General features: G+C 43.9%; 2 protein-coding genes across 3 annotated transcripts; one reads left to right on the top strand and one right to left on the bottom strand.

The window, feature by feature from the left end:
- Positions 1–1,318: 1,318 nt before the first annotated feature.
- On the bottom strand, positions 1,319–6,925 carry LOC148112510 (uncharacterized). The gene is made up of 2 exons (XM_087875701.1): positions 6,303–6,925; positions 1,319–2,481 (listed from the first exon to the last, which is right to left on the bottom strand). Exons 1-2 carry the CDS (start codon positions 6,868–6,870, stop codon positions 2,387–2,389), a joined length of 663 nt encoding a protein of 220 aa, XP_087731827.1. The 5' UTR covers positions 6,871–6,925; the 3' UTR covers positions 1,319–2,386.
- Positions 6,658–10,241, top strand: TLCD5 (TLC domain containing 5). Of its 2 annotated transcripts, none has more exons than XM_034430488.3 (3): positions 6,658–6,730; positions 8,283–8,482; positions 9,602–10,241. In XM_034430488.3, exons 2-3 carry the CDS (start codon positions 8,287–8,289, stop codon positions 10,138–10,140), a joined length of 735 nt encoding a protein of 244 aa, XP_034286379.2. In that variant the 5' UTR covers positions 6,658–6,730; positions 8,283–8,286; the 3' UTR covers positions 10,141–10,241. The 2 variants fall into 2 exon arrangements, with proteins under 2 accessions (XP_034286379.2, XP_034286378.2); XM_034430487.3 differs by having other exon boundaries at positions 6,666–6,744.
- The last annotated feature ends 8,800 nt before the right edge of the window (positions 10,242–19,041 follow it).

Below are 19,041 nucleotides of genomic sequence, written 5' to 3'. Positions count from 1 at the left end.
GTAACTCAGATGGCAAAGATGCTTGTCAGTTGTTCAAAGATGGGATATAAAACCAGATTTCTGGTAGTCCCAAAGGTGCTTTTTATTTTTTATTTCCCCCCAAAAAAGCAACTGGACTTTCTTGTTTTTTGTTTTTTGCCTTGAAGACGTTTCGCTTCTCATCCAAGGAGCTTCTTCCATTCTGACCGAATGGCGGAGGATGGAAGGGTTTATATTCCTTGCAGTCGTCTGGTCTTAGCACTCTGAAGGTTGATCGCTCGCTTTCGGGGAGTCGTTGAGGCCACTTGGGGGCTTATCTGCACCCCTCAGGGTTACATGAATCAGGGTGCAAATGGGGGTGAAAACTTCGCGAAGGACCGTGTTGTAAACAGGAGACAGGGGATGTCGTATCCCTCCCCTTCAATTGAGAGAGAGGGCTGTTCAGTTTTAACGTGGACGTGGACTTTCTCCAGAATGGGTTTTTTTTATCAAGTTTTTAATTTTATATTACATATACATATCAGTGCGTGAATAGTGTGACACCTGCATGCCAAATATTTCAGTACAGATAAAATAATATTATTAATCATCACATTCATCCAGCTTATACATTTCTAATGTTAATACTTTCCTAATATGATTGGATTGATTATTTGTATCCTAGGACCATCATTAAGTGTTGTACCTTATGATTCTTGATGAATGTATCGTTTCTTTTATGTACAATGAGAGCATATGCACCAAGACAAATTCCTTGTGTGTCCAATCACACTTGGCCAATAAAAAATTATATTCTATTCTGTTCTGTTCTGTTCTACTCTATTCTACTCTACTCTATTCTTCTATTCCAATCTACTTTTTCTTCTATTCTATTCTATTCTACTCTACTCTACTCTACTCTACTCTATTCTATTCTATTCGTCTATTCCAATCTACTTTCTATTCTATTCTATTCTATTCTATTCTATTCTATTCTATTCTATTCTATTCTATTCTTCTATTCTATTCTACTCTACTCTACTTTACTCTACTCTACTCTATTCTTCTATTCCACTCTACTTTTTTTATTTTATAAAAATGTGCCTAATATTTCCCCTTTCTCTTATTTCTGTCTTCATTCTAACATTTATTCATGTCACCATTATATTAAAAGACGTTCCCTTTGTATTGCAATACTTTCCTTCGTTATTTCATTGTTCAATATTTAAATATACAATTCTAATGCCAATCACAATATTATTTAAACCTACAAATTAATTCTATTCATATTCTTTATTCAGCCAATCTATATATAATTCCACTATTAATACACCTGTATATATATTAAAATATATTTTCATTTTATGACTTGTTATTTCACTTTATTATTCCACTGCAAATCATATTATTTAAACATACTCAACAATACCATTATTCAATCTCTAATTTTCCCATTTTTAATACTTAATTCTTATTCATATTTCCCATATTTCACTCTTTGAATCTATTTATATTAAAACACTATTTTATTTTTTTATTTTTTTTAATTTGATTTATATGCCGCCCTTCTCCGGAGACTCAGGGCGGCTTACAATGTGCTAAGCAATAGCCTTCATCCTTTTGTATATTTACATAAAGTCAGCTTATTGCCCCCACAAACTGGGTCCTCAATTTACCTACCTTAGAAAGGATGGAAGGCTGAGTCAACCTTGAGCCTGGCGAGATTCGAACCTGCAGTAATTGCAGGCAGCTGGTCTTAATAACAGGGTGCTTTAGACCACTGTACTACCAAGGCTCAATCCTTCATTATTTCATTATTCAATTTTTCAATATACTTTCTCCAAAATGTGAGAATGTCCATAGACACATTTCTGGCACTGTTATCTTACCTGGGTAAGCTAGAGACTGGGTACCTACCCTATTAATCACAGGCTGTTAATTTTGGATAAATCTATACAATGTTTAGGGACGCAGTGGCTCAGTGGCTAAGACACTGAGCTTGTCGATCGAAAGGTCGGCAGTTCAGCGGTTCGAATCCCGAGTGCTGTGTAATGGAGTGAGCTCCCGTGACTTGTCCCAGCTTCTGCCAACCTAGCAGTTCGAAAGCAGGTAAAAAAATGCAAGTAGAAAATAGGGACCACCTTTGGTAGGAAGGGAACAGCGTTCCGTGCGCCTTTGGCATTGAGTCATGCCAGCCACATGACCACGGAGACGTCTTCGGACAGCGCTGGCTCTTCGGATTTGAAATGGAGATGAGCATCGCCCCCTAGAGTCGGGAACGACTAGCACGTATGTGCAAGGGGAACCTTTACCTTTTATACAATGTTTGAGCCTCCAGAGGGTGCAATTTCACAACTCATTCAGCCAGAGTCTGCTCATCTTGGAAGCAGCCATTCCATTCAAACATTCCCACTACTACGACATCCTTCTATATGATCTCCTCCGGCTTATTTCTTCCCAGCGTAAAATCCCAAGGGATTCGAATCGTTTTTGAACGCCCTGCTCCAGAGTGGATTTGAGGATCTGGAAAAAACAACAACATTCCAGCTCTCAATTTTGCTTATAGCCACAAATGAAAATATTTTGAAGGACTTGCAAACACAAGTCAAACAAACAAACACGTGAAATGAAATTGTACAGGACGGGCAAGGGAACAACGTTCCCCGGGGGGCTGTTTTCTTTTTCTGCTTTTTTGCAATACGGGCTTCATAATTGCATCACTATAAAAATAGCTGCAGTTTTTAAACAAACCATTAAAGCTGAAGTGCATGGAATCAGATTGTTTGGTGCCTGTTTTATGACAATTAAGGAGGGGAGAACGGACCGTTTGTGGCATGTGACACACAACTGTCCTTCCAGAAATACAAAACAATATTTTCAGTAACTGACTGCGCAGGATGTATCCCCAAGCTCTTCGCAAATGAACCAATAGGACAATAAGGAACTAATTGTGAAAATGATCAAAATATTGATGATAATATCAAAATGATCCTAAAGAGGAGGGGTACTGCCCAATTTTCCTCTTTAGGAGACCAATAAACCCGAAAAAGAATTTTTGTGAAATGCTTCTTTTTAAACCATAACAAATATATTTAATATTTCTTGAGACCTGAAAGTATTGGGTATTTTATAATAGAAGAATCTCCGTCTCTATAAATTTCTTGTACAGGTGGTCAAAATTATTGTAGTATTTTTTTTTAAAAAAAATGTTGATAGTATTGTTGTTTAAGTTCCTATATAAAAACCCCTTCTGTAATATATTCGGAGGTACAAGGTTTTCAGAGGAACAGAGAACATGTTTTCACACATTATGAGCAGTTTTCTAGATGTAGAGAAGAGGTTGGTTCTTCTTACCACAGCAAGCCTTTAGAGATCTTCCTTCCTTCCTTCCTTCCTTCCTTCCTTCCTTCCTTCCTTCCTTCCTTCCTTCCTTCCTCATACTCTATTCCTTCTTCCTTCCTTCCTTCTTCCCTTCCTTCCTTCCCTTCCTTCTTTCCTTATTCATACTCTATTCCTTTTTCCTTCCTTCTTCCCTTCCTTCCTTCCTCATACTCTATTCTTCCTTCCTTCCTTCCCTTCCTTCTTCCTTTCCTCATACTCTGTTACTCCTTCCTTCCTTCTTTTCCTTCCTTCCTCATACTCTATTATTCCTTCCTTCCTTCCCTTCCTTTCCTTCCTTCTTCCCTTCCTCATATTCTATTCCTCTTTCCTTCCTTTCCATCCTTCCTTCCTTTCCTTCCTTCTTCCCTTCCTCTTACTGTTAGTCCTTCCTTCCTTTCCTTCCTTCCTCATACTCTATTCTTCCTTCCTTTCTTCCTTTCTGTCCTTTCCTTCCTTCTTCCCTTCCTCATACTCTATTCCTCCTTCCTTCCTTTCCTTCCTTCCTTTCCTTCCTCATACTCTATTCTGCCTTCCTTCCTTTCCTTCCTTCCTTTCCTTCATTCTTCCCTTCCTCATACTCTATTCCTCCTTCCTTCTTTTCCTTCCTTCTTCCCTTCCTCATACTCTGTTACTCCTTCCTTCCTTTCCTTCCTTCCTCATACTCTATTCTTCCTTCCTTTCCTTCCTTCTTCCCTTCCTCATACTCTATTCCTCCTTCCTTCCTTTCCTTCATTCTTCCCTTCCTCATACTCTATTCCTCCTTCCTTCCTTTCCTTCCTTCTTCCCTTCCTCATACTCTATTCCTTCGTTCCTTCATTCCTTCGTTCCTTCCTATCCTGTCTTTATTAGTTTCACAAATAACTCATGGCAGCAAATATATCCAAGACACTTTCCTCCTCCTATTTCCCCCATAACAACAACCCTGTGAGCTGGACTGAAAGAGCGTAACTGTCCCAGACAGTTCTTGTGACTAAGGAGGGATTTGAACTCCTGGTCTCTTGCTTTCTAGCCTGGTGTCTTAACCAAATCTTCCCAAAACTCCTTCAACCAAGAAGTGTGTGTACATTTAACAAGCAGTGGTTCCCCCCTGGCTGTGTACTCCTGAAGTTGTCCTCCTGTACTCAGGGGAATAATTAGAGCTAACCTCACAATGCTCCAGAAAGCTGCCCTTAATCCTTCTCTTCAAATGTCCCACAGGATTGCTTCCGGAGTTTAACTGGGTCATATTTGCGGCAAGGAAAACTCGAACTAATCCACATTCTAACCCATTTGTGCGAATACGACGAACGGGAGTCTAAACGTGTGAATCAAGACAGGGCGATTCGCAGATTTCTTGATATCTGTGTGCGACGTGGGAATCTGTGACGAAGGGAGAAGGTTCAAGGATTTGTTCATTTATATTCTAAGATATTTGGAATTTGTCCATCAATAATATGTTCGCTAAGTGGGAAGAGACCTACTCGATGGGAGTTTAGCCTGAATGAATGTGATTTAATAAATGTACTTATTCGGTTATGTGTTATTCTGTGTTTACTGATTCATAAACAGGCAACTTTCTTTTTGTATAAAACTATTTGGGGGGGGGAGTAAGGGGTTATAATATTTGGGCCCAGTGGGAATTCCCAAGCAACTAATAAAGACCTCTGAAAGGCAACAAGAAAGCATCGGGTTAAAGAAGCCAGGATTCCTGGTCAGGGGTAAAGATGCAGGCGGCTTGCTGGGAAAAATCAAAGGTTACAAAAGCAATATCTATCTATCTATCTATCTATCTATCTATCTATCTATCTATTATCTATCTATCTATCTATCTATCTATCATCTATCTATATCTATCTATCTATCTATCTATCATCTATCTATCATCTATCTATCTATCTATCTATCATCCATCTATCTATCATCCATCTATCATCTATCTATTATCTATCATCTATCTATCTATCTATCTATCTATCTATCTATCTATCTATCTATCTATCTATATCCATCCATCCATCCATCCATCTGTCTATCTTGCTTTGGTAACCTTTGATTTTTCCCAGCAAGCAGTCAGCATCTTCACCCCTGAAGATTATATATATGTATAGCCTGTTTCCCCAAAAATAAGACATCCCCTGATAATAAACCCAATCGGGCTTTTGAGCGAATGCGCTAAAATAAGCGTCCCCCTGAAAATAAGCCCTCCCTGAAAATATTTAAACGCAGAACTGGAAATCAGGTAAGATGGCAAGAGGAACCCCATCTTGCTCCACGTGCCCCAAAATAATAAGACCTCCCCGAAAATAAGATCAAACGCTTATTTTGGGTTCAAAAAAATATAAGACAGGGTCTTATTTTTCGGGGAAACACAGTAGATAGATAGATAGATAGATAGATAGATAGATAGATAGATAGATAGATAGATAGATGATTGATTGATAAAATAGATTATTAGATAGATAGATAGATAGATAGATAGATAGATAGATAAGATAGATAGATAGATAGATAAGATAGATAGATAGATAGATTATTAGATAGATAGATAGATAGATTATTAGATAGATAGATAGATAGATAGATAGATAGATAGATAGATAGATAGATAGATAGATAGATAAATAGATAGATAGATAGATAGATAGATAGATAGATAGGGAGATAGATAGATAGATAGATAGATAGATAGATCTTAACATAGAGGAGTCTCTAGTCTTAAGGTGAGCCTTCCAAAATATTTTAATCGGCCATATACATCTACTTTATACCCAACAAGATTTTGAAACCATTGCATTCTAACCAGGGACGGGCACAGCTGCATTGCCAACTATAACTCAACAGCAGTTGGCCTCGGATCAGATTTCTGGCTGCTTCCTGCCCTGTTGAACTGCCCAAGCTGCAGATAGTTTACAGGTACTTAACTTCAGCCTTACTTGCTTGCAAACTAAGCCAGGTGCCTCCTTCTATGGCATGATTTACCGTACCTGCGGGACCGACGCGCTCCTTCGCCTTCTCAGTTTCGCTGCTTTCCTCCAACCACCGTTGGAGAAAACGGTTCTCCCCACTTGGGCCGGGACGCCTTAAACCTAGTTTAATTTTAACCGGGGTCTGCCTGCCAGGTAAGCCCCTGGCCGCGTTCTCCCAGCAAGCCGAGGCCGCGAGCGATCCAGCAAGGCGCCTCCTTTTCCCCCCACGTTGCGCGCTGGACTCCTGCGCGCGATCGGCGGGCGGCGCGGTGCCCGCGGGCGCTGCCATCCGTCCTCCCCACCAGCAGGTGACCCTAAGCGGGCTTCCGTTCTCCGCCTTGCCATCGTCGCTGCCCGGACGAAGCTCGGTGATCTCGGGCACCGGGAGACGCCCTCGCCGCCGGGGGCGACCGGGAGAAGAAAAACCCGGGGCCTGGCTTGGCCAGGTGAGCTCCGACAGGTGTGCCCGCTCGCGCGCTCTCCTCGGCCGGCGGGGCTGAGTGGCTTGGGTTGGGTGGGGTAGCGGGTGGGCGAAGAGTCCGGGCGACCGCATTCGGGAGCGCTCCGGTTCATCGGGGACGCGCATCGGCCGCCGGCCGGAGCGCGATGCTGCGGGGTCTTTCGGAAAAAAAAAAAAGGCTGGAGGCGGGGGCGCGCAAGGAACGCGCCACAGGTTGCGCTTGGCCATAAACGAGGCTGGGGCTCCGCACGGGATTGCAACTCCCATGCACGGGATCGCAACTCCCATGCGCCACGGCCGGGGGCGGAAAGAAGGAGGAGAGGGTCTCCGCAGCGTTAGTTCCCGCGCGGTGGGTTCGCTCTGAGAGATATGCCTGGTAGCTAAAGGTTGGAGATTTATTTGCATGGCTTGGGATGTATGGGGTGAGTTCTGGTTAAGGGAGGGAGGGAGGGAGGGAGGGAGGGCTTGTCCTGTATGGGGGGAACCCAACCATAGATCCCATGTGGCTTGGTCGGGGAGGGACCAGAAGGACCCTCTAGTGTTGTGTTTTCAATCTTGGGCAGCTTTAAGATGGGTGGCCTTCAAATCCAGTTTTGACTGTTGAAGTACCACCATGTGGGAACACCTGAAAGACCAGGATAAGGACAATCTAGGTAGTTGCTAAGATTGGACAATAATGACAACATCCATCCACCCACCCTTAGAATGCTGATAGGCAGCCATATAAATTGCTTAGTTGTTTTTTTTAAAAAAAAAATACTTCTTTTCCTTAGAATGCTGATGCAATTCATGATGGTGCCATTTATCCAGAGATGTCAGGAATGTTGGCCTCCTGAGGTCTTTGTGGCTTGTTAAGGGCTATCTTTGTGTCTGTTTGTTGGTTGTAGATGCTTATATTGGTTGTCAGTTATACAACTATTTGTAACATTTACGATCCATCCATCCATCCATCCATCCATCCATCCATCCATCCATCCATCCATCCATCTATCCATGTATCCATCCATCCACCTATCCATGCATTCATCCATCCATGTATCCATGTATCCATCTATCCATCCATCCATCTATGTATCTATCCATCCATCTATCCATCCATGTATCCATCCATCCATGTATCCATCCAATCATCCATCCATGCATTCATTCATCCATTTATGTATCCATCCATCCATCTACCCATGCATTCATGCATTCATGTTTCCATGTATCCATCTATCCATCTATCCATGCATCCATCCATCCATCAATGTATCCATCCATCCATCCATCCAATCATCCATCCATCTACCCATCCATCCATCCATCCATCCATCCATCCATTCATCAATGTATCCATCCATCCATCCATCCATCCATCCATCCATCCATCCATCCATCAATCTACCCATGCATCCATCCATCCATCCATCCATCCATCCATCCATCCATCCATCTATCCATTCATGCCTTCATCCATCTATCTATATATATATATCCATCCATCCATCCATCCATCCATCCATCCCTTTCCACATTTCCCTTCTATTCCGCTGCAGAAGGATGATGGCCATGATTCTGTGGGTGGCCCTAAGCCTATGTGGCTGGCTCTCCCTCTACGCCTGGTCCTGCCATCACTACCGAGAGCGTGCCTGCGAATGGAGCTGCCGATTGGTCACGTTGACTCATGGCGTCTTCGCCACCTGCCTCTCCGGCTACATTGGATTTATCGACGGTCCCTGGCCAATGACTTACCCAGGTATGTCCAGTCCATTTCCATAGAAGCAAACCTTGGTCCTCCCTTTATTTTCCAAGTTCCCGCAACAAGCCACGATGAAACCACATCATTCAAGACTACAGGTATTCCCTGACTTAACAACCATTCGTTTAGTGACCGTTCAAGCAGCCCTGAAAAGAGTGACTTTAGGACCGGTTTTTCACACCTGTGACCATTGCAGCAGCCCAATGGACACGTGGTTGAAATTCAGGCAATTGGCAACAGGCATGAATTTAGGATGGTTGCAACCAGTGGTTGGTTGCTCCCAGTTCCTCTCCGGTTCTTGCAAACCGGTAGTAAAAGTGGTGGGAGGCTCCGCCCACCTGCCCAGACATCAGAATGGATGATCTGCATATACTGAGAAGCTTCTGCGCACGCGCTTCCATTGTGAACCGGTAGTAAAGGTAAGTAGAACCCACTCCTTGGTTGCAACATACCCAGGTCAATGAAACAAAGAAAATGTTAAAAAGTTATGATATTTATGTAGTGTATTTACCAAGCACATTTAAATTATATTAAAGTAACCAAACTATATTTATAATCTCCAAGGTGTGTCGCAATTTTTGAGCACCCCTAATGTTGAGAAATTGCAGGTCGATCACATGACCTACTGGGTCATGTGATGACCGTAGGTCAGAGGTCTGCAACCTTAAACACTCAAAGAGCCATTTGGACCCGTTTCCCACAGAAAAGAAAACACCGGGAGCCACAAAACCCTTCCCGCGCCTGACTATTTCTTGAGTGGCCACGAAACTAGCATAGGTAATTGAATGAAACGTTCTGAAACTTTTATTGGATTTATCCATGGTTGGCCTACCAGGGGTTGAAAAGCTCAATAAATTGCGTGCCGGTGGGTGTCGCACATTGGCGGTTGTGACGCATATTTTGAGTGACAGGGAGCCGCAGCAGAGGGGTGAAAGAGCCACATGCGGCTCCAGAGCTGCAGGTTGCTGAACCCTGCCAGAGGTCATGTGATCACCATCCCAGCCAGCTTTTGCTAGGACTCCAAGGTCCCTCTCCCAGGGACTGTTTTTGAGCCAAGTTTCGCCTAATCTGTACTTATACCTTTGATTTTTCTCTCTTCCTTTTCTTCTCCTCTAGGGTACCCAAATACGGCGCTTCAGGTCCACGCCTTGTGCATCAGTTTGGGTTACTTCCTCTTTGACCTGGGATGGTGCGTCTACTTTAAGGCTGAAGGACCTTTGATGTTGGTCCACCATTCTGTCAGCATCCTGGGCATCAGCGCCTCCCTGGCCTTGGGCGAGTCTGCCGGCGAGGTCAACGCCGTCATCTTTGGCAGCGAACTCACCAACCCCTTCCTGCAGGCCCGCTGGTTTCTGCGGGAGAAGGGGCTGTACCCCAGCTTGATAGGAGACGTGGTGGACTTCCTCTTCGTGGTGCTTTTCGCAGGCGTGAGGATTGGGGTCGGGGCTTGGCTGATGTACTGCGTGTTGTTGTCACCCAGGCCCAGAGTCTTCATCAAGGTTGGAGGTTTCATCATGTATGCAGTGTCTTGTGTTTTCATGGTCAGCATTTTTAGGTTTGCCCGGCGTAAAACTATGAAGAAATATCAAGCCTGGAGGGCTTGGTGGAACAAAGAGGTGGACTTGAACGCCAATGGATATGTCAAGAGTCACTGACCTGATCGTGGGTTGTTCTCCAAGATTTAGCATCGATAATTAGTTTGGTCTTGTTTGAACCACCAACAGAGGGAAGGGGCCAAGGCAGCGTTGTAGGTAGATCACAGGACTATGTCTGGAGAAATCCAGGGTCCACCTCCCTGCTCAACCGTGAAACTCAGTTGGATGAGGGTGGACTTGCTGCTACCGGTACTCCGAGCCAACCCTACTTCCCAGAACTGTTGGAGGAAGAAATGAGACAATTGCCACCGCCGATGTCCTAAGCAATGGGTGGAAAGGTGGAAGATAACTACGATCTAGAGAGATGCATCGGATGTCGCAAGCCAGAATAGAGTTGATTCCTGTTTCAACCCAGTGCAGATGCTCGTGCTTAGTGGGAAGGTGTTGCACACACTCGTGTTGTGGGGGACCTTTTCTAATAACCTTTCTATTTTTCAAAATTAAGACATAATCCCAGTAACCCAGGAGTATTTCTAAAGAGCCTCCTGGATGGGTTGGTTGCCACTACCAAACTTTTCCTGGTTTGGAATTTGTTTTTCCCTCTTGTTCGCTGTCCCTGAATTAAGGGGACCAGATGAAACATGGGTAAGATATAGAAGAGCACAGTCCATGCTGTTAAATAATTTAGAATGGTTCTTCCTAGATCGTCTTTGAAGGACAGTGAAGTTATAGGCCATCAAGTCTTAGCTTCCCTGGCATTAAATAGATAGAGATCTGTCTGTCTGTCTGTCTTGCTCAATATATCCATCCATCCATCCATCCATCCATCCATCCATCATCTGTCATCTATCTATCTATCTATCTATCTATCTATCTATCTATCTATCTATCTATTTTTCCATCCATCCATTTCCATCCAACTTTTCATCCATCTATGCTTTCTACCTTGTATCCATCCAACTTTCCATCCATCCAATCTTCTATCTATCCATCCTTCCACCCACCCACCCAATCTTCTATCCACCCACCCACATATCCATCCACATATCCTTCCTTCCTTCCATCCATCCACCATCTGTCATCTATCTATCTATCTATCTATCTATCTATCTATCTATCTATCTATTTTTCCATCCATCCATTTTCCATCCAACTTTTCATCCATCTATGCTTTCTACCTTCTATCCATCCAACTTTCCATCCATCCATTCAATCTTCTATCTATCCATCCTTCCACCCACCCACCCAATCTTCTATCCACCCACCCACCCATCCATCCATCCATCCATCCATCCACATATCCTTCCTTCCTTCCATCCATCCATCCATCCATCCATCCATCCATCCATCCATCCATCCATATTCATGTCTCCTTCCAGATATCCTCCAGATCCCTTTCTCCATAGCTGCCCCCTTCCAGAAGACAAACTGGGAGCTCTTCTGCATTATTATCTTTTCCTTGCCAATCCTATTGCTGAATCACCACAAAATGTTTTCCGTTATCATCTGTACTAAGCAAAAGGAGAGTCAACTAAAGACTAACCAAAAAAAAAGCGGGGGGTAAGAAACCAGTTTAGAGACCAGTCTGGATTCCCACGGGGAGATTGCAGAATTTAAGAGTCATCACCTCTTCAGACAACACAGCCTGATTCTCCTTTCCATGCCAGGCTGATTTGTCTATGGGGAAGAAAACGGAGCTAAATGAGTCTCCTTGGTGTGCTAGATTTCCCATGGAATCTGCTTTGGTTTTCAAACAGAGGAACCTGCAAATATTCATCTCAGGTGTACATTCCAGGTATTGAAGTAGGTTTGTTTCCTTGGCTCACCTGGCCTCTCATCCATCTCTTCCAGGGGTGGTATTCACTCACACTTCGCTACCGGTTCGCAAATGTGAGCGCGCACATGTGCAGAGTGTCAAAAACGGGATGTGATGACCAGGGGTGGGTTCTACTTACCTTTACTACCAGTTCGCAACGGGAGCACTTCCGCGCATGCGCAGATCATCCATTATGACGTCAGGGCGGGTGGGCGGGGCTTCCCGCCGCTTTTACTACCGGTTTGCAAGAACCGGACAGAACCAGGAGCAACCCACCACTGGTGATGACGTCCCGGCGGGTGGCCGGAACCTCCCACAGCCGCCGCTACCGATTCGCCCGAACCGGATAAAACCGGCTGAATCTCACCACTGATCTCTTCCCTGCGAAAGGGCCAGGTTTGAGAGACAAGGAAGCAAGAGCGTCCATCTTTAAAGAGATGAGCTATATATTTATTTTATTTATTGACAGACGGATTGACAAATGGTTTCCTTTGCCACAGTTTCGATGCTGCTCTGTTCCCCAAAACTCTTTGCCTTTCCCAGACGGCGAAGGGGGTTTGGTCTTTAAAAAGGCACTAAGAGGTGTCACTAAGCGGTTAACCTGTATACGTCTTTGGCATTACCATGTAACAGTGATTCCAATGTCCCACCAATGATGGGCACAGCAAAACTGTATTATGTTTTATAACAAATAACAATAATAATAAAAAAAGATTTTACGGACATAAAATTGACAGAGTGTGCGTCTGGGGCAGGCATGATAAAACCTTGTTTCCCCCAAAATAAGACCTCCCCGGATAATAAGCCCAAAAGGGCTTTTGAGCGCATGTGGTAAAATAAGCCCCACCCCCCACCCCCAAAAATAAGCCCTCCATGAAAATATTTAAACGCATAGGCAGCCGATCCCTGCCATTTCTTCTGGTTAGAGTTAGGGAGACAGAGCTGGAAATCAGGTAAGATGGCAAGAGGAGTCCCGTCTTGCCCCACGCGCCCCAACTGCTTAGTTCGGGGATCAAAAAAATATAAGACAGGGTCTTATTTTCGGGGAAACACAGTATCACATGTAGAAGAGGCAGCCGGGATGGTCATGATTTTGTGTGTTACATGTCGGCTCCACCACTGTACGCATACACACACACACACACAAAGCTGTTTTCATTTTTAAAAAGCCAACGATATATAGGTTTTCTTTTTATTAACGTGTAAAAAGGATGAAGCAGGGATGTGACATACAATATCGGCAGGATTTCCCTCATCCTTCTCAAATTTGTCCAGTCCCCTTAAAAACACTAAAGCTTCTGGCTATCATGTTTTTTTTGACCGTTTGAAAAAAAAAAAAAACCACAACCATACTAATAACGCTCTAATATTGGAGTTTTTTTAAGAGATTGGTATTTGTCTGAAATGGTATAGGCCCGGGATGGCGAACCTATGGCAGGCGTGCCCAAAGTGGCACATGTAGCCATGTCCACCTGGCACGCGCTGCGTCTCCCGTTACGCTTCCGGGTTTCTGGCGTGCATGCGTGTGCGACAATCAGCTGGACTTTTTGCATTGCGGCAGTGCTGGAAACTGGAAGAGTTAGTCTTCCGTTTTCCTGCGTAAGCATGCGTGCCAGCCAGCTGATTGCCGTGTGCACATGCGTGCCAGAAACCCGGAAGAGTAGCTGGCTGAAACCGGAAGTTCATTTTTGGGCGTGCGCATGCGCCCTGGGCAACTCCTCTTCCAGGTTTTGGCCCAGACACGGATGTGCGCGCTCCCTTTTCAGCACTTGGTGTCAAAAAAGATTCGCCATCACTGGTATAGGCTTTCCTGCCTGAGCAGGGAGTTGGACTAGAAGACCTCGAAAGTCCCTTCCAACCAGGGGTGAAATCCAGCAGGTTCTGACATGTTCTGGAGATTTTGCAATATCCTTCCCCCAGGAGTGGAGAGGGAATGGAGATTTTGCAGTATCCTTCCCCCAGGAGTGGAGAGGGAATGGGGATTTTGCAGTATCCTTCCCCCAGGAGTGGAGAGGGAATGGGGATTTTGCAGTATCCTTCCCCCAGGAGTGGAGAGGGAATGGAGATTTTGCAGTATCCTTCCCCCAGGAGTGGAGAGGGAATGGGGATTTTGCAGTATCCTTCCCAGTGGTTCAAAAAATTCAAATATTTTTACTACTGGTTCTGTGGGTGTGGCTTGATGGGCATGGCTTGGTGGGCGTGGCAGGGGAAGGATACTGCAAAATCCCCATTTCCTCCCGATCAGCTGGGACTCAGGAGGCAGAGAAGAGATGGGGGCGGGGCCAGCCAGAGGTGGTATTTACCGGTTCTCTGAACTCAAAATTTCCGCTACCGGTTCTCTAGAACCTGTCAGAACCTGCTGAAACCCACCTCTGATCTTTCCCCTGCCATGCCCACCAAGCCACACCCACCAAGCCACACCACGCCCATCAAGCCACACCCACAGAACCGGTAGTAAAAAAAAATTGGATTTCACCACTGCTTCCAACACCGTTATTCTGTTATCCAAACAAATGAAAACACGACTCACCGTGTGGCTTTTTCCAAGCCTTCATAGGCAAACCAGCATTCCCCATCTTCACTCAAATGTTGCAAGTCTTCAGGGGATGATCTGTTTATAAGGCAGAAAGGGAAGGGGAGTTTGGAAGAAACATCCGTCAAGAAAAATTGGAAAGCTGCTGCATTCTGGAAAGCCAACAAAGACACATCAGTACCTCACATCTGTAAAGTCAAGTTTTGTATCAAGACATATTTCACTTAACTATGTACTGCCGGATTTAGTTTGCTAAATCTGCACATCCCTCTAAGCCAAAATTGAACAAGCCACGCGGGTGAAGGGGGAATCAAGCATCATGGTTTACGGTTTGTGTGGTGCGTGAAGAAGGTCGCTATTTCTGAAGCAAATTCATTTTCCACAAACCCAGACGCTGTACATAATAATAATAATAATCCTAATTGTTTCTTGAAACGCTGCTATCGAAATACTCCATTTTCACAGCCTTTGTGTTTTCATAACCTGCCACAGTTATACTATTTTTCTCTCGCCAGTTCTCTGTACAAGAGACACAATCGTTTAAAAAGGAGGTTTTTGCAAGCTTTTTTTTTTTTATTAAAAGCAACAACAACTGTCTAATGGCTTGCAAAAATCCAATTTTTCTTCCTATATGTCTGTGGCATGAATGTTGATTAGCAAACTAAATCTTTTTACTCTGGGGTCTCTGTAAAAATTATAGCAGGTTCTAATAAACTTCCTTCTTTGACACAAAAAATGAGAGAATATTTAAAATCCCCCCCCAAAAAAACCAATCTATTTTGAATAGCTCATTATACTGTACACTAGAATAGTGTATTTTTTCAATCTTGGCAGTGGACTTCAACTCCCAGAATTCCCAGCCTTCCTCCCAGGGAATTCTGGGAGTTGAAGTCCACCCATCTTCAAGCGTTCAGGGTTGAGAAACACTGCACTAGAGGAGCTTGCTTGTTTTGTAGGAGTGTGTAAATCGTACTTATTACAAAATAAGTGTTTTGTGTTGCTTCAATCATGCAACGCAGCCGTCTTTAATTTTAACTGCTATTTTTTTATCTTTCTGCTCTCCTTCTGAGAACGTTTCTTGGAAATTTAGAGCCGCTTCGAAATGTTCCTGACATCCCAATGGATGCTGTGCGGGCTGTGCATTTTGGACCCGATTGCTGTGAATTAAAAGAAACTCGTGGGGCAACGAAGCTTTAATGGTGACAGATTGCAGCGTTAGAGAATGAACCGAGCTCAGGTTGCCCATGGATTTCCTGGCAAGGGGAAATAAATGAGACAGGAGTCCTGCCATAGAAACCTTGCTGAGCCTAGCCAAAGTGTTTTCCCCCTGATGGCCATGGATCTAAAAGAGAGCTGCAAAAGTCAATAAGCGTTTGCAGTCCTTTTATTCCGAGTAGACAGTTTCTCAGAAACCGTTCGGATCCTGGACTTTCAGCTCAGCTAGTCTTTTTTCCCTGAGTCAATACATTCGAGCGGTGTCCCCGTCGGTGAAGTATATATATGGGAGTCGTTGCCATGCAAATGTAAGAAAATACCAAAAAAAAAAAAAAAATCCACTCTCTTTTTTGGACTCTTTCTTAAAGTCTAAACCAGTGTTTTTCAGCCTTGGCAACTTTTAAGATGTGTGGACTTCAACTCCCAGAAATCTGGAATTCTGGGAGTTAAAGTCCACAAATCTTAAAGTAGAGAAAAGGTAAAGGTAAAGATTCCCCTCGCACATATGTGCTAGTCGTTCCCGACTCTAGGGGGCGGTGCTCATCTCCGTTTCAAAGCCGAAGAGCCAGCGCTGTCCGAAGACGTCTCCGTGGTCATGTGGCCGGCATGACTCAACGCCAAAGGCGCACGGAACGCTGTTCCCTTCCTACCAAAGGTGGTCCCTATTTTCTACTTGCATTTTTTTACCTGCTTTCGAACTGCTAGATTGGCAGAAGCTGGGACAAGTAACGGGAACTCACCCCATTACACAGCACTCAGGACTCGAACTGCTGAACTGCCGACCTTTCGATCAACAAGCTCAGCGTCTTAGTCACTGAGCCACTGCGTCCCTAAACATTGTATAGATTTATCCAAAATTAACAGCCTGTGATTAGTAGGGTAGGTACCCAGTCTCTAGTTTACCCAGGTAAGATAACAGTGCCAGAAATGTGTCTATGGACATTCTCACAGGCTTAGCCACGGAGCCACCGCGTCCCTAACAAAGTTGAGAAACAGTGGTCTAAACTACCATGTGAGTAGTTTTGGTACACAGTTTTTATTTTTGAAAACCTTCATACAGTAGAACCTCTGGTCACGAACGCTTCTGACCATGACCAAATCATGTTCTGACCTAAAAAATTCACAATTATTTTTTTTTCGCAGCCGATTTTCCCTTCCGCACAATTTTTTTTTATATATAAGCGCCAAATTTCCAAAATTAGGTTCTGGTCACAACCAAATCGGGTTGCGACCAAAGTTATGGAACGAATTATGGTCGTGATTAGAGGTTCTACTGTATTTTAATGTCACAAGGGGAAAAGAAGATAACTTGTGTTTCAGTACTTAACTTTCCTTTTCATTCGTGAAAGACACAGGCCACAGCTACAGCTTGAAGAAATGTCGCACTTCTGATATATATAACTTTGGATTTTTCCTACCATTTACATTACCGAGCCGTGAGGCAAATGGCTGAATATGGACGTAGAGTCTTTATTTATTGATTTGATTTATTGCACATTTTGCTTCAAAGAGACTCCTTGCATAATTCCAGCTCTTAAATTCTGATTTGTCGCTTAGCATTTTATGCAAACGTAGCAAACTTGAAGTAAGGCTGTCGGTTTGAGCTCCAAGCTTGGCAATTTGATTGCAAATGTTTCATCGCCATTCGAGGAGACATCGTCTGTGCATTTTGAGTTGGGCTTGTCTGTCAGAGCACTGGTCTTTCAATACCTTTTTATCAGATGCAAATTAATCGGGCTCAAACCAACAGCCTAACTACCACCCCAAGTTACTAATATTCAAACGTATTTCAGCCACTACAGTAAAGCTTAAACAAATCGTGGATAAATGCAAATACGAGAACCAATCCAACAGCGAGGGGCTGCCTCAGAATCAACTTCGTGCCTTAAAACTGTAAGCCTCTAGTCCTCATGGTTGCAAAGGAAAGGACTTTTTTTAAAAAAAAAAAGTCATGGGATAAACAACTTTAACAATCAAGAACCGAAAAGCAAGGCTTCTTTTGTCATCCATCTTTCCCTTTCTCTCTATCCCACCACAAGCCAAATACCAGTCTGAAACCCACACAGATGCCACAGCTTCTTCGGCTTGCCTTCTGCAGCAGCTGGCTTTCATTCTGGGAGCAAGGGCAGTAACAGAAAACCCAATCCATTGTTTCCATGCCATGAATAAATCTAAACATATCCTTATTATGCCTCTCACAATCACGCATGCACGCACACAAAATGATACTTGCACAGAGTATTGTATGTTCAACGCTGCAAAGTGTACAATAGCAATAGCGCTTAGACTTATATACCGCTTCATAGTGCTTTTACAGCCCTCTCTAAGCAGTTTACAGAGCATATTGCCCCCAATAATCTGGGTCCTCATTTTACCCACCTCGGAAGGATGGAAGGCTGAGTCAACCTTGAGCTGGTCAAAATCGAACTGCTGGCAGTGGGCAGAGTTAGCCTGCAATACTGCATTCTAAGAAGGAAAGAAGGAAGGAAGGAAGGAAGGAAGGAAGGAAGGAAGGAAGGAAGGAAGGAAGGAAGGAAGGACAATAGCAATAGCACTTAGATTTATATACCACTTCACAGTGTTTTCCAGCTCTCTCTAAGCAGTTTACAGAGTCACCTTATTGCTCCCAATAATCTGGGTCCTCATTTTACCCACCTCGGAAGGGTAGAAGGCTGAGTCAACCTCAGCTTTGCTGGTTGGGGAATTCTGGGAGTTGAAGTCCGCCAGGCTTAAAGTTGCCAAGGTTGGAGATCCCTGATCTGGATGACGGAGAACTTCCATAGACAGGTCTTCTCTAATGCAAGTCATTCTCCTTGTGTCCACTTAGTGCAATGATCACTGGACTTGGACACCGACAGGATGAAACCAACCTTAGAAGACAGCAACATACTGTATGTAGAATGACCTCACTTGCTCAGAGGAGGCAAAATTTTTGATTCACATCAAATATCTTATCGTTGGGTTGCATAGCCAAACGATGGAATCCGTGCTGGAAAAATCCTTCAAGAGCTTCAGGGCTTTCCAACCACCGTTTGCTTTTATTTCTCCTGGCTTTTGAAGTTTTAATTATCTTAAAAAGACTGCAAATGTTTTTAACTGATCTTGTTCTGCTCCAGCTACGGACCCCAAAGAACGCAGCACACACAAAGTCCGTTCAAATCTTGGTTTACTAAATAAATCAGTCTTTTACAACAATGGCTGTTAATTAACTGTATTACCAGCCGCCAAGAATTCAAAGAATAATAACTGAAAGCGTACTGCGGTTGGCAGAATGCCCAGAAGCAATTTGCAGGAAGCTGATAAGATAAGCAAGACAAGACACGAAGGTATGTGAACGAAGTTGTTCCCTGCGAATTGCTTCAGTCGGCGTTCCTCCTTAAATAGGCTAAGGGAGTGG

Source organism: Pantherophis guttatus, chromosome 9, assembly GCF_059756535.1.
Source record: "Pantherophis guttatus breed Tessera chromosome 9, ASM5975653v1, whole genome shotgun sequence".
In the NCBI taxonomy this organism is placed as follows: domain Eukaryota; kingdom Metazoa; phylum Chordata; class Lepidosauria; order Squamata; family Colubridae; genus Pantherophis; species Pantherophis guttatus.
Note: the sequence above shows the minus strand (reverse complement) of the source record. Positions and strands in the feature narration are given on the sequence as shown.